We start from the raw sequence: 16,673 nt of genomic DNA on the forward strand, positions 1-16,673 counted from the left end.
ATAAAAGAAACATAACACTGTATTTCACACATACTCTTCACAGTTGTCTATTTTGGTCAGCTATTGGGTACACATATTACTCACAGCTAGTCAATAAAATGTTACAGGTTAATTTAATCACAGATAATTCCTTCCTAGCTCAGCAGCTGGAATATTCCCAATGGGTTAACAATCAACATCAATAACTTCAATTTGATTTGTATAATAAACCCTTTTCTTGCCATTCATAGTTCCAATTAAGTAATCAAACTACATAATTTGCAGTCACAAATTAAAAAAAAAGAAATACTGATTAAAAAAGTGAAATAGTGATACAAGCATAAATGATGTAAAGTGTGACTAACAGTGCACAAAAACAAAACTTTTATTTCAAAGCCATGAAAGTAATAGAATAGCAATTGACAGTTAAACAATAGCAGTGTGGGTCCCATAATGGTTGAGAAAAGTCTTAATAAGTTAGGAATTGAAGAAATCTGCTCCTGATTAAACTGAAGAACTCTGCTCCCAATTATTGCATGTGGTGTGATGTGTAAAGTAAATTCTGTGCACACACTGATTGCCTGTGATTCCATTTATGAACTGAATGACAAGCCTGCTGTTTTATTTATTTCTATTTTTCCTATAGAGATATATTGTCCTTTCTATAAACCTAGTTTTTGTTTTTTTTTTTTCATTACAGCTGACACAATTTTTATGCTTCCACTTTCTTGAGCTACGTTCATTGTCTCGTAACTTTTATTATTTCATTTGTCCATCCTCTTTCCTCAACATTTTTCATCATCTAACCATTAAAATCAGTCCACGACCACAGTGTAATATGATTTGCAATCCTTTTGTTTGTCACTCTTTATTCATTTAGTCATTCATTCATTCACTCATTCATTCACTCATTATGATCTGTGAATCTCATCAAAAGGAAGGGCCTCCAGAGAAGTACACTGAATTGAGCACTAACATATTTGATAGATAAAAAAGTAACATTTTTAGCTCAGTAGATGCTGGCTATTGCTCACTATGGTAACCATAAAATTCTGTGTTAAACTTATTGTATTTTCCAACAGTATTTATTAATTCTTTTGTTTGAGAAGCAGTAAAATATCTCACAGAGAAACTGTTTAACATACAGAAACAAACAACTAAAGAGGTAGTAAATAATTCATTTTATTTGACATGACGATTGGAACAAAATATCAAATGACAAAACAATATTTGGATCCAGTCACCATTTGCTTTGTTATTAGGAAATGAAACAAGGCAGTTCATCAAACAAATTACAGAATGCAATGGAATATCTAGCTGTTAGAGTTTTCAAAGCATCAGGAATAAAGAGGAAATAGGAATAAAAAAGGGTGGCATTTGTTAATTTGCAAGGGAAAGGAAATGTCAGTCAAAATCTGGATCAAGACAGACAGAGACAAAAGATGCTGAAACCAGTGAGTCTTAAACGTTTGTCAGTTTATGTAAGTCCAAAATTAAGAAAGAAGAATTTGAAATCAAACAGTGGGAAATCCAGGATGGAATAATGACAGTATTATGAAAAGGATAGTTGCTACTCACCATATAGGGAGCTGCTGAGTTGCAGACAGGCACAACAAAAAGAGTGTCAGAGGAAGCTTTTGTCAAGATCAGCCTTCATCAGATTGGAATAACACACACACACACACACACACACACACACACACACACACACACACTTGCGTCATTGTGAAGATAAGAGTAGAATAATTTCTGCACGCACAGAGTGATTCACAGAATCATTCTTCCCCTGCTCCACCTGGGATTGGAATGGGAAGAAACCCTAAGAACTGGTACATGGGACATGCCTTCTGCCATACACCTCGCTGTGGTTTGCAGATATATACCAAACGGGAAAGCGCTGGTAGATAGACACAATAAAAAACACACAAACACACACACAAATTTCAAGTTTTCGCAACCCAAGGTTGCTTCATCAGGGAAGAGGGAAGGAGAGGGAAAGACGTAAGGATGTGGATTTTAAGGGAGAGGGTAAGGAGTCATTCCAATCCCGGGAGTGGAAAGATTTACCTTAGAGGGAAAAAAGGATAGGTATACACTCGCACTCACACACATATCCATCTGCACACATACAGGCACAGGCAGACATATGTAAATGCAAAGAGGTTGGGCAGAGATGTCAGTTGAGGCGGAAGTACAGAGGCAAAGATGTTGTTGAATGACAGGTGATGTACGAGGGGTGGCAACTTGAAATTAGCGGAGGTTGAGGCCTGGTGGGTAACGGGAAGAGAGAATATATTGAAGGGCAAGTTCCCATCTCCGGAGTTCTGATAGGTTGGTGTCAGTGGGAAGTATCCAGATAACCCGGACGGTGTAACACTGTGCCAAGATGTGCTGGCCGTGCACCAAGGCATGTTTAGCAACATGGTGATCCTCATTACCAACAAACACTGTCTGCCTGTGTCCGTTCATGCGAATGGACAGTTTGTTGCTGGTCATTCCCACATAGAAGGCTTCACAGTGTAGGCATGTCAGTTGGTAAATCACGTGGGTGCTTTCACACATGGCTCTGCTTTTGATCGTGTACACCTTTCGGGTTACAGGACTGGAGTAGGTGATGGTGGGAAGGTGCATGGGACAGGTTTTACACCGGGGACAGTTACAAGGGTAGGAGCCGGAGGGAAGGGAAGGTGGTTTGGGGATTTCATAGGGATGAACCAAGAGGTTGTGAAGGTTAGGTGGACGGCGGAAAGACACTCTTGGTGGAGTGGGGAGGATTTCATGAAGGATGGATCTCATTTCAGGGCAGGATTTGAGGAAGTCGTATCCCTGCTGGAGAGCCACATTCAGAGTCTGATCCAGGCCCAGAAAGTATCCTGTCACAAGTGGGGCACTTTTGGGGTTCTTCTGTGGGAGGTTCTGGGTTTGAGGGGATGAGGAAGTGGCTCTGTCATAATGGAGGTACTGTTGCTTGTTGGTGGGTTTGATGTGGACGGATGTGTGAAGCTGGCCATTGGACAGATGGAGGTCAATGTCGAGGAAAATGTCATGGGATTTGGAGTAGGACGAGGTGAATCTGATGGAACCAAAGGAGTTGAGGTTGGAGAGGAAATTCTGGAGTTCTTCTTCACTGTGAGTCCAGATCATGAAGATGTCATCAATAAATCTGTACCAAACTTTGTGTTGGCAGGCCTGGGTAAGCAAGAAGGCTTCCACTAAGCGACCCATAAATAGGTTGGCGTACGAGGGGCCATCCTGGTAACCATGGCTGTTCCCTTTAATTGTTGGTATGCCTGGCCTTCGAAAGTGAAGAAGTTGTGAGTTAGGATGAAGCTGGCTAAGGTAATGAGGAAAGAGGTTTTAGGTAGGGTGGCAGGTGATCGGCATGAAAGGAAGTGCTCCATCGCAGTGAGGCCCTGGACGTGCGGGATATTTGTGTATAAGAAAGTGGCAGCAATGGTTACAAGGATGGTTTCCGGGGGTAACAGATTGGGTAAGGATTCCAGACGTTCGAGAAAGTGGTTGGTGTCTTTGATGAATGATGGGAGACTGCATGTAATGGGTTGAAGGTGTTGATCTATGTAAATAGAGGGAAACATTCCACGTGGGAAAAATATATCTAAAAAGAAAGATGATGAGACTTACCAAACAAAAGCGCTGGCAGGTCGATAGACACACAAACAAACACACAAAATTCAAGCTTTCGCAACTAACAGTTGCCTCATCAGGAAAGAGGGAAGGAGAGGGAAAGACGAAAGGATTTGGGTTTTAAGGGAGAGGGTAAGGAGTCATTCCAATCCCGGGAGGGGAAAGACTTACCTTAGGGGGAAAAAAGGACAGGTATACACTCGCACACACACACATATCCATCCGCATATACACAGACACAAGCAGACATTTGTAAAGGAAAAGAGTTTGGGCAGAGATGTCAGTTGAGGCGGAAGTACAGAGGCAAAGATGTTGTTGAAAGACAGGTGAGGTATGAGCGGCGGCAAATTGAAATTATAAATTAGCGGAGATTGATGCCTGGCGGATAGCAAGAAGAGAACTTACCCTTCAGCATATCCTCTCTTCTCGCTATCCGCCAGGCCTTAATCTCCACTAATTTCTAATTTCAATTTGCCGCCGCTCATACCTCACCTGTCTTTCAACAACATATTTGCCTCTGTACTTCCGCCTCGACTGACATCTCTGCCCAAACTCTTTGCCTTTACAAATGTCTGCTTGTGTCTGTGTATATACGGATGGATATGTGTGTGTGTGTGCGAGTGTATACCTGTCCTTTTTTCCCCCTAAGGTAAGTCTTTCCGCTCCCGGGATTGGAATGACTCCTTACCCTCTCCCTTAAAACCCAAATCCTTTCGTCTTTCCCTCTTCTTCCCTCTTTCCTGATGAGGCAACCGTTGGTTGTGAAAGCTAGAATTTTGTGTGTATGTTTGTGTATGTTTGTGTTTGTTTGTGTTTGTTTGTGTGTCTATCGACCTGCCAGCGCTTTTGTTTGGTAAGTCTCATCATCTTTGAAACATTCCACGTGGGAAAAATATATCTAAAAACAAAGATTTTGAGACTTACCAAACAAAAGTGTTGGCAGGTTGATAGACACACACACGAAAAAACACAAACATACACACAAAATTCAAGCTTTCGCAACAAACAGTTGCTTCATCAGAAAATAGGGAAGGAGAGGGAAAGACGAAAGGATGTGGGTTTTAAGGGAGAGGGTAAGGAGTCATTCCAATCCCGGGAGTGGAAAGACTTACCTCAGGGGGAAAAAAGGACAGGTATACACTCGCACACACACACACACACACACACACACACACATATCCATCCGCACATACTCAGACACAAGCAGACATTTGTAAACGCAAAGAGTTTGGGCAGAGATCGAACTCTTTGCCTTTACAAATGTCTGCTTGTGTCTGTGTATGTGCGGATGGATATGTGTGTGTGTGTGTGTGTGTGCGAGTGTATACCTGTCCTTTTTTCCCCCTGAGGTAAGTCTTTCCGCTCCCGGGATTGGAATGACTCCTTACCCTCTCCCTTAAAACCCACATCCTTTCGTCTTTCCCTCTCCTTCCCTCTTTCCTGATAAAGCAACTGTTTGTTGCGAAAGCTTGAATTTTCAAGTTTGTACAATAAGGTTAATTTTATTTGTAAGCTGTTTATAAAATAGTTTTGCAGAGTTTGTTAATATGACACTGCCAATAAATTGTGAACATAGATGTCATTGTAATGATATGACCATACATGTATCCATCATTTGTATTCTATTGTTACAACTTGTTGACAGTTTGTTTAATAATTTGGCACTTATTTTTTTCTGTTACATGGCAAGAAACACTTGAACTTCTTAATTGTGCAACATGTTCCACTTTGTATAAATCTCTAAAGAAAGAATGTAATCTAGAATCCACTGATTTTGTTCACTTTACTTGGTGTCATTAGCCATAATATTATGTAAATTTTTATCTAATGCTTGAATTCAATTCTGTTTTCTTACTTGTATGATCCTTTTATATCCTAAGATAAACGGCTGTATCTATTGCTATTCATCATAATGAAACTTGTTTCTTTTCTTTCAGAGTTGTCGCCAGATTCCAACTCAAATCAAACAACATTTTTGGATGATGACTACAGTTTAGATGTATCTGGAGATTCTGGAATGTACCAGCAATGCATTCGATTTCAGCCTTTCCAGCAGACGTCTTGGCATATGTTGTGTGATCAGAATCTCAAAGAACTGTAAGTGAAAGTGAAATATTGGTGTTTTGTACCTCACAAAGACTGATTGGTACTACTATGCAGAGCCAAACAGAATTCATATGAGTGATCCTGTTATTGTGTTTGGTATAATCACCAATGTGTTAGCTATATTGGCTTATTATTATTCCTTATTTAGATATTTTATGTACGAAACGTCAATTTCAGTTGTTATCCATGCGTGTATTTACTTACTATTTGCTGAATGTTAACAAAACGACACACAAAGCAAGTCTTTGAAATTTATTGAACCATTTCATTGTATAATGGCAATTTGAACATTATGCATTATTCTTCCATTATAATCATGTTACATTCTGCAGATTGCAAGGAGGCATAGATGACCATAATCTGCCTTCTTGAAAGTGAAGTTAGAAGTAAAAGTTGTGGTTTTTTACTTGTATAGAAACATGAAAATTAGTTGTACCTTCTTTTTAATGAAAGGATAAACACCATCTGGATTACAACTTTTTATTTACTGACTGCTGGTTCAGTCTGCATTGCAGATCATCTTCAGGTCTGGCACCACAAAGTACAGTTTGTCCACAGTTGTGTAAAACAGACCTGAAGATGATGTGTGATGCAGCTTGAAAGTGGTATTTGGTAAATGAAAAGTTGTGATCAGTACAGTATTTGTTTATTCATTATAAGAAGAGGATCACAGTTCATAAGACATGTCATCAGTTACAAAGTACCTTCTTTGTGTTAAGTGACTTACTCTGTGATGCATAGTACATTCACATTTGGTTGACAGTCTAAATCAGCAGTGAGAACGCATGTGTATGAAGTCCAGTTGCACTGAATCAAAATGTTATGTGTTTGCTAATTTTTTTGTTGCATTTTCCTTGCATTTACACATTAAGTATCACTACAAAAAATTGCCAAATATTCCTGGGTTTCATTTTCTCCCTACTCTCATTCAACATATAACACATACATGATACCACATGTGAACATATCTTTCACAGTCACCTATACTCAGTATATGTACATAAGACACAACTCACATACATACAGCAGGGAGGAGGAGTTATTGTGCAAGAAGGAAAAAAACCTTTCTGTTTAGGCATCCCTATCTGCCCCTTGAGGTACATCAGCCAATAACATCATATGACACTCTTTCCTTTTAAAAAGTTTCTGTTTCTTCGGTTAGTACTAGGAGGTGTTCATTCATGAGACATACAGTCTAGGTAAGCAAGGGTCTAGTTGTAGTTTTTGGAAGCTATTTTTAGCCATTGTGACATAGCATGCCCATAATTTTGTTGCACTTATTTACCAAATGAGTAAAGTTACTCTTTCATCCAGGGGTGTAACAACATACCGGGTTGATGCTGATAAGGGTTTTAACTTCTCAAACCCAGATGAAGCCTTTGTGTGTCAGAAAAAGAATCATTTTCAAGTAAGTATGAATTTTTCTTCTCAGAATGCACTTTGTCTGAAAATATTATTGACTCAGAATTGTATTATATAAAAAAACCCATCTTTATTGCAGATTACTTGTCATGCACAACTGCAAGGTGATGCCCAGTTTGTGAAGACAGCTGAAGGGCTTAAGAAGATTAGCAGCTTCCACTTGCACTTCTATGGAGTGAAAGTTGAATCTCCATCACAGACAATCAAAGTTGAACAGTCCCAGAGTGACAGAAGCAAAAAGCCATTCCACCCTGTGCCGTAAGTTTCTAATATAATGACTAGGTTGGAAAGATCTGTCCATTCTCAAATTTAGTGTCCAAAGTTCACATTATATTTGCACACAACTTGTTGGTAAATCACTGTATTTCATAAATATAAAATTTAAATAATTATGTCCTATTAATAATCTGCAGTATGTGCTGCTTCTAGAAAAGTATCCTAACCGACAACTGCAACTTTGCCTTGCAATACAGGCAACCACCACAGTATGTTTTGATTATGGTAGTAATACAAATACAGTTAAAGATTAAAACATGAAGGAAAAATACAAGGTGATTATACCCGGTAATTAAAGTTCCAGTTTCAAAAGATTGTAAAAAAAGAACCACTGCTCAGAATTGCATCAAGTTTGAACAGAATATTGTCAGAGAAGGGGGAAACATTATGAGACAAAAAAGAAAAAAAAACTTAATGAAAATTTTTGCACCAGATGGCGCTGTAACCATCATAACATAAATGGGTTTGGCTACAAATGACAGATGAATCACAATACGATGGCTATGGTGTGAGTTGCACATTAAATTTACACTACTGTGCAATGTGCATAACTGAACAAGTTTGGCATTCAACAGTTGTGGTACTCATCAGGTTACCTTCCATTAGGAAAGATTCAAAGAACTGTGACTGATGCCCAAACAACAGGGAACTGACATGCATCGAGACTAGAAAATAGTGCATCAATAATGGCTAGGCACTAGTCAAAATCCAGATTTGCCAAATAAAACCTACAAAACAAGGGCGACTGATTGCTGCTCTCTATAATTTATACAGTTGTGGTACTGTTAGTTAAATAAGCACATCCAACATTGCAAGGCTGTGCTACATCGGCTAGAAACAATGAAATTGGTTTTTAACTGTCATGGAACTGGAGCAATACATGTTCAGTTTGCAGTCCACCATTTTCTGCCACAATATGACATATTGCAAACAGATTTGAGCATCTCAGGGGTCATGTTCAGTATGCATTGTGTAATGATACATTCAACTCAGCTATGTTTGTAATTAGAAAACTGAACAGAGCATCTTTCAGATAACCATAGTACCAGAAGTAACACGGATTAAAATAAGGAATGACATCGCTGCACAAAAGAATCTCATAGCATTTACTAGCGACAGTACAGGTAACAGGACCTGCAGGACCCATCTCCTCAAAAAAATACGGTGCTGCAGTAAACAGTGCTGCCCATCTGTACCACAGTTACCCATCGCACAATGAAGCAGTAATGGTTGATGTGCGAGCATGTTTTCTGTTGCCCATGTTCTGCAATTCTTTGTATTGCCATTCATTGTCCACTTCTGTGTGAGCAAGAAATTCTGGGGTAAATGTTTGTCTTACTGACAGGTCAGCAAAAAGCAACTCCTGAACACTCGTTATTTTGAATGGATAGCAATGCAAGATGTCCCCTACAGTTGTATGCACCCTGCTCATAGGCAAATCTCAGGCAATTACTGTGCATGGCATGTTTGCACACCACTGCTCAACCTCTTCTGAAATGCTGTGATCACATGTACTTATATCAGATCAATTGTTTTCCTCCCCCTGCCACATTGCACTTCAAATGAAACTGTCTTTTTGATTTTCATAGTCATTTTCTCCAGACCCTTGGCAGGCAACACTTTTTTTATACCCTTCCATGTGTGGAACTTCTGCAGACCTACTAGCATACAGTCATCAGTCTTATAAAAGAGCTTTAGCAACAGCACATGATCCTGCATTGAGACAGTCATTGCAAGCAATCTCAGGAGCAAACTGAGGAACAGCCAGACCCTGCTTCTTTTATTTAGAATATTCTACTACTTCCAGTGTCATGCAGTGGTAAAATTTTGGTTAAATTTTTTGTTGTTTCCACATCATTTATCCATTCTTTGATAATATTCCAATCAAATTTGATATTGAGAGCAATGGTTCTTTTTTTACAGCATTTTGAAACTGGAACTTCACTTATAATCATCCTGTATATCAACCATGTATTTGGCAACACTACATAGATCCAAGTGAAGGAGTATTTTGAAGAACTTCTGAACCCAAATGGAGACCTGGATGAGGAGGAACAAGCCGAGGAGAAAAGAGGTGGAACAGCAAATAGAAAAAGGCCTTACATGGGGAGAAGTGGAAGAGGCATTGGGAAAGATGAAGGGAGGGAAGTCACCAGGTCTGGATGAGCTAAGTGTAGAGATGGTGAGAGCAGCAGGAGAGGTGACGATACGATCGCTATATCTAGTAATGAAAATTGTGTGGAGACAGAAGATGATCCCAGAAGACTGGAAGAAGGGAATAATTGTCCCAATTTTTAAGAAGGGAAATAGAAAATAGTGAATAACTATCAGGGGATAACACTGATGAGTCATTGTGCAAAGTTTTTTGAGAAAATTTTGGAAGCACGAATTCAGGCAAAATTAGAAGGAAGAATGAGAGAAGAGCAACATGGCTTCAGAACAGGAAGGTCCACAGTGGATCTAATTTTTGCTGTAAGACAACTGCAGGAACAGCACTATGAATATGGAATAATCTACTAATGTCTTTCCTGGTCATTGAAAAAGCATGTGATAGTGTATGTAGAAGCAAAGCGTGGAAAGCCCTGGAGAACAGAATCAAATTTGGAGGATAAGGGAAATGTACCATGGAAGTGTGAGCTGTGTGAAAGTGGGAGGAGAGAGATCAGCTTGGATTGAACAGAAGAATGGCTTGAGGCAGGGAAGTGCACTTTCACCATTACTGTTCATTGTAGTGATGGATAATATAATAAGTACAGTAGCACAAGTAATTGGTGAAAGGAATATGAAAGCTATGGTGTTTGCAGATGATCTGATGATATGGGGGAATAAGGAGGAGGAAGTACAAAAGCAGTTGGACATATGGGAAGGAACAGTACAAGAATATGGGATGAAATTTAGTATAAGTAAGAGTGAGATGATTATCACAACAAGAAAGAAGGAGAGAGGAACAACGGGAATAACAATTGGTGGGGAATGATTGAGGAGAGTGGAGAGTTTCAAGTACCTAGGAAGCCTGATACAGGAAGATTGAAAAAACGACAGAGAAATAAATGAGCAGGGGAGAAAAGCAGAAGCATTTTGGAAGTCTGTCAGAAGCCTGATATGGAGCGAGAATGTACCTCAAATCAGTAAAAAGGTTATATACCAGTCATACTATGTCCCGATCCTGACATATGCATCAGAAACCTGGGTTATGAAAGGAAGAGAGAAAAATAAAGAACAAGGTAGTGAGATGAAATCATTGAGAAATGGTATTGGAGTGACAAAGATAGTCAGGTTAAGAAATGATAGGACCAGAGAGTTAATGAAGGTGGAACCATTACAGGAGGAGATAGAGAAATCAAGGCTGAGATGGTATGGACATGTTAAGAGAATGGAGGAGAAGAGGATACCCAGGAGGATACACCAGATGAAACTGGAAGGAAAGAGACCAAGAGGAAGACTAAGAGACAGACGGCTGAAAGGAGTGGAGGAATGCGTCCAGAAGAAAGGAGAAGACTGGACCAAGGTGAAGACGGAGAGATAGTGGCAAGACAGAAGACAATGGATAGCCCTATGTTCCATACAGACCCAGCCAGAGACCGGAAACTGTCCAAGATGATGATGATGATGATATAGATCCAAAACATCAGAAAAAGGCTGTGAACTTAAAAAGTGGCAATGCCCAAAAAGTATTGCATTTTAACATAAAAAACACAATGTTTCACCACCAGCCTTTGAAAAAGTTTCTTCCATCATTATACAAAATGACTGCTAGACTTAAAACTATGATTAGAAGCTTTGCATAACTGTTTCTATATGATGACACTTCATGCTTCACAGAACAATTCTTGCTTAAAAACACAGTTTCTTTCTGCTGCTGAGGTAAATATTCTTACATTCCACTTTATTTATAATTCTTGCATTCCACTTTATATTTATAACAGAGGGAAACATTCCATGTGGGAAAAATATATCTAAAAACAAAGATGATGTGACTTACCAAACGAAAGCGCTGGCATGTCGATAGACACACAAAATACACACAAAATTCAAGCTTTCGCAACCAACGCTTTCTTCGTCAGGAAAGAGGGAAGGAGAGGGAAAGACGAAAGGATGTGGGTTTTAAGGGAGAGGGTAAGGAGTCATTGCCTTTACAAATGTCTGCTTGTGTCTGTGTATGTGCGGATGGATATGTGCGTGTGTGCGAGTGTATACCTGTCCTTTTTCCCCCTGAGGTAAGTCTTTCTGCACCCGGGATTGGAATGACTCCTTACCCTCTCCCTTAAAACCCACATCCTTTCGTCTTTCCCTTTCCTTCCCTCTTTCCTGACAAAGCAGCCGTTGGTTGCGAAAGCTAGAATTTTGTGTGTATGTTTGTGTTTGTTTGTGTGTCTATCGACCTGCCAGTGCTTTTGTTTGGTAAGTCTCAAAATCTCAAAATCTTTATTTTTAGATATATTTTTCCCATGTGGAATGTTTCCCATCTTGTACACTGTTTCCAAGGGTCAAAGGATACTCGTGTACATCTTAATCAGATACTAATAATTATAAAAGATGTCCAGCAGCAAGGTGTTCAGCAAAGCAGTCCCTAATTTCAAAATTACGAGGGCATACTGAAAAGCAATGCCTCCATATTTTTTATGTGAGAACTAATAAAGCTTTTTAAATAAAACAAACATTATTATCACTCTACACCTTTATTCTTCATGTTTGCATGTTTATTTTTCAACAGTCACCCTGGTGATGAACAAATTTCTCCCAGTGAGAGACCATTTTGTTGATACAGTCACTGTAGAATGTTTGACTTGGTTGACAGGGCCACAACCTCACCTCTGTTTGCACTGCTTCTTCACTGTCAAACTGAAGTCATTGGGGGTGTTCTTCAACTTTTGGAAACAGATGAATATTGGATGGGACCAAGTCAGGACTGTTAGGAGGATCATCAGTGACAGTGAATGCAAGGCGTTGGATTGTTGCAGATGTTGCAGTGTTCATGTGTGGACTGGCATTGTTATACTGAATGAGAGGGTGCTCCCTGTGTGGACAAACTGTTCAACTTCGAAACTTGATTACACCACATTTTTTTGTGTGCATCAACGTAGTTGCATTACCTACCGCCATGTTACACACTACAATTCGGAGCCCTCTAGTGTCAGAGGGCTGCAAATATCTAGACATAAAGAATGAAGATGGAGAATGTTAATAACATTTGTTTTATTTAAAAAGCTTTAATGGTTTCACATAAAAAATTTGGAGGCATTTCTTTTCAGCATGTGATCATAAATGGAGTGAAAACTGAAACTGATAGACTTGTGCAACAGTTTGAATGTTTATTATGAAAGCTGTAAGAACTTTATACAGAAATTTCAGAATAGTTCAAAAAGCTGCTAACAATGGCACTTTACCACAGTATGTAATCCTATAAATAGTGATCTGCAGCCCAGAGTGATCAGTTCCCCTGTCAAAACATCGAAGGAGGTTAGTCTACAAAAGGAAGAATGTGAAATCATGCTTTCCATTGAACACTGTGTTTTTCTGGTACTTGAATATTACAGTCTATATCACAGTCCTACAGCAACAAGGCACAGGTTTCAAACACAATTCAATGTTCCAAAAGGACCCTGTGAGAAAACCATTCACAAGTTCTTCGGCAATACCAATAACAGGCAGTACAGCTGATGATCTAGGGAGAAATGTGCTTGTGGAATTATTCAGCAAAATGCAAGGAAACATGTGTGAAGAATTGCAGCAGAGACTGGTTTGAAGCATTTCAGCATGCAAAAACTACCAAGACAGAGCCTACATATGTTTCCATTCAAGATCCAAAGCCACCAGGCCACACCTTCACAAGCTGTGTGACAGAGGACTGACTTTGCAAACCAGAGTCTCACAATGATTGATAATGAAGGATTTGATGTTGGCTGTATCTGGTTCAGAAGCACACTTGCACCTAAATATAAACAAAACTGGTGATTTTGGGTTGCCAAAAATCCCCATTTGTCTGAAACAAAATCACTGTATTCTCCCAAAGTGGCTATTTGGGCTGTGTATGCAGAGGAGGCATTATTTGCCCATTTTTTATGTGAGAAATGATACCTGTTTGTCACCACACAGCTAGCACTGGAGGATTGACTGCACACTGTGTGCTTCATGTGAGGTGGGGCCAGAACACATTGCACTAAACAGGTGTTCACTTTCTTAATGAATTCAAGAAATGGATTATTTCAAATTTATTGGCACAAGGATGGACTGGCTTCCATATTCACACTTCCATGTTCACCTGATCTGTGGCTACCTGTGGTGCACATTGAAAGGCGCTGTCTACCAGAACCATCCCATCATGCTGGACGAGCTTGAAATGGCAATCTGCGTGGCATCTGAATATGTTTACGTTGAGACACTGCAGGATGTAATGGCAAAGTTCATTGTTCATTTATGCCACCACTGTACTAAGAGTGGTGGACATTTTGAAATGACTTTGATGTGACTGGACAAGTTTAATTATGCTTGCAGATACTGTATGAGCTGCACAGCGTTCAGTGCCATCTGTAAGCAACTTTTTGAACTATTGTGAAACTTCAATATAAGTCCTATATACAATTCACAATAAACATACCTGTTGTTGCATTCAACTGCTGGTATTAGTTTCTGAGTTATTTAATTTTGAAGTCAGGGATCCTTCGCTGGATACCCTTTATCACTATGTATTGTTGTACTCACAACTCTGAATATACCAGCTGAATAATCATACAAGAGGTATTCAAATTCAGAAGAGTTGAGGGGGAAGGAAGGGGGATGAAGGAGAAGGACTGGTGAGGTTTAGGGAAAGTGGTAAAATTCGGAAAAATCACACAGAACCATGGGTCAGGGGAGACTTACCAGATGGGATGAGAAGGAAATCTCATCCCATATGATAAGTTGCCCCTGACCCATGGTTCTGTGTGACTGTTCCGAACTTTACCCCTTTACCTAAACCTCTTCCTTCCCCTTCCACTCTTCTGTCAGAAGAAGAAGCCACTAGCTCCAAAAAATTGTAAATTACACTATTTTTTATCAAAAATTGATTATTTTCATTGATATATTAGGCCAAATGAATAATAAGTTACTTATCCATTATACAGTTTTTATTTTCCTCCACCTCCCTCCCCCCCCCCCCCCCCCCCTCTTCTGTTCTTTCTTTTCCCTCTCTTTATTTTGTCTTCGTCTGTTCATTTTAAGAGAAAACTTAATTTAAGGCTGAATGTATTTGCTTCTGTGTGTGTCTTTGTGACCTTAGTTTGTAAAGTTGTTGTAGTTAATGTATGAGGTGGTTATAATTAAACTGGCAGTCTTCAGAGCAGGATGCTGGAATGTTGTAGGTTAGTTCATCAATCAGTGTGCTCACAGAGTATTCTGAAAGAAATAATAGTTTCATTTTCTGCCACCAGGTGAAAATATGGTACTGAAAGCAGCCAGAATGTGGTGGGGGTTCAGGAAAAGCAAAGGAATGATCAAACACCAGATAACTGAGTTCTTGCACATTTATTAGGATATGGCCACAAGTTACAACATGTCTTTGATACGGTCTCCTGATTCAGCAACATGCTGCCTCTGTAACACGGCAGCAGTTGCTCATGTCATCATATGCTATCCTTCAGATCTGGAAGAGTCTGGATATATCCCTGACAGACACTCCACAACCAGGTTTCACATGGATTTAGGTCGGGGGATCAGGAGGGCCACACGTCTTGAAATTGCCTAGAGATGATTCAGTCATTAACAAAAGTTTCTTGAGACAAATCTTTCACCTGGCAAGCAATATGATTCAAATGGTTCAAATGGCTCTGAGCGGTATGGGACTTAACATCTGAGGTCATCAGTCCCCTAGAACTTAGAACTACTTAAACCTAACTAACCTAAGGACATCACACACATCCATGCCCGAGGCAGGAGTCGAACCTGTGACCGTAGCGGTCACACGTTTCCAGACTGAAGTGCCTAGAACCGCTCGGCCACACTGGCCGGCAGCAATATGGTGACAAATTTAATTAATAGAGATAGTGGTTTCAGCTTGTACAAATCATGGAATCCGCCAATTTCTGTAATTAAATCAAAAAGTCATCGTGACAGTACAGCTCTCCATAACACATCGATATCGTCGTGTGGATCAACTTCGCAGCCATGGATTTAATTTCCATGTATATGTTACTCCTTTTTACCGCCTGTCTCTGGCGCCTTGAGTATCTTTGGCCACATACGCAGTGGATCGGTTCTCGAGTTTAATAGGACAGAGCAAGTGCAGGAGCGTCAGTCACCTCGGCTCACTCTGAAGATGGCTGGATGATATTCAGCCAATATATTAGAAGAAGAAACTGAATTTATGTGGCTACACGCCCAAAATTTTATGGAACAATATGTAGTGTTGCCCCATCTTGCATGAAAGTAGTGGTGTAGACACAGTTGCCTTCTTGCAAAGCTAGAATCACATGTTGCACAAGGAGGTCCTTATAATGTGCAGATATCCTCTGTACACATAACCCACCAGGTTAGCCGAAGGCGCTAATGCACTGCTTCCTGGACTCGGGTAGACGCACTAGCTCCGGATCGAATCTGCCCAGTGGATTATTGATGAGGACCGGTGTGCCGGCCAGCCTGGATGTGGTTTTTAGGCAGTTTTCCACATCCCACTAGGTGAATACTGGGCTGGTCCCTATGTCCCGCCTCAGGTACATGACTTGCAGACATTTGAAAATGTTTGCATTATTTCATGGCTTACACTATTTGCAGACAGCGGGGGACACTAATTCTGTCCCGAAGGGTACGGGATGGTGACAGGAAGGACATCCAGCCACCCTCTGACTCTAACATTGCCAAATCGATAGTAACAGGGCCAACCCCGTTGAAGTGGGACAAAGGCCCAAGAAAATGATGATGATGTCCATTGTACACATAACAGGCCTATGAAGTCTCATTTCCTTGAAGAAAAATGGTCTGAGAATTAAGGCGCTTTTGGAACAACACCACACAGCCACATAAGCTGAGTGCAGCAGATGTTCCTGCACAACATGTGGTGAGACAGAACCCCATATGTGACAGTTCTGTGTATTCATGGTACTGTGCGGAGTAAAATGGCCATTGTCCATCCAAAAAATATTCCCTAGCCGCAAATCATCCATTTCCTTGTGTGCCGAAAAACAAAGAGCAAAGTCACAGAACATTAGCCTATTTGGGGCTTCATTTGCTGCACATTCTGAGTCTTGTAGGGGTACCAGCATCAAATGCAC

General features: G+C 40.1%; 1 protein-coding gene across 1 annotated transcript in view; it reads left to right on the forward strand.

Annotated features, from left to right (window-relative positions):
* LOC126101175 (myelin regulatory factor) overlaps positions 1-16,673 on the forward strand; it is a 371,876-nt gene that overhangs the window by 289,476 nt on the left and 65,727 nt on the right. The window contains exons 7-9 of the mRNA XM_049911873.1: positions 5,562-5,721; positions 7,045-7,138; positions 7,232-7,410. Of these exons, the coding sequence (XP_049767830.1) occupies positions 5,562-5,721; positions 7,045-7,138; positions 7,232-7,410 (433 nt within the window). The remainder of the gene's footprint in view (positions 1-5,561; positions 5,722-7,044; positions 7,139-7,231; positions 7,411-16,673) is intronic.

The sequence above is a fragment of the Schistocerca cancellata genome, chromosome 9, assembly GCF_023864275.1.
Source record: "Schistocerca cancellata isolate TAMUIC-IGC-003103 chromosome 9, iqSchCanc2.1, whole genome shotgun sequence".
In the NCBI taxonomy this organism is placed as follows: Eukaryota; Metazoa; Arthropoda; class Insecta; order Orthoptera; family Acrididae; genus Schistocerca; species Schistocerca cancellata.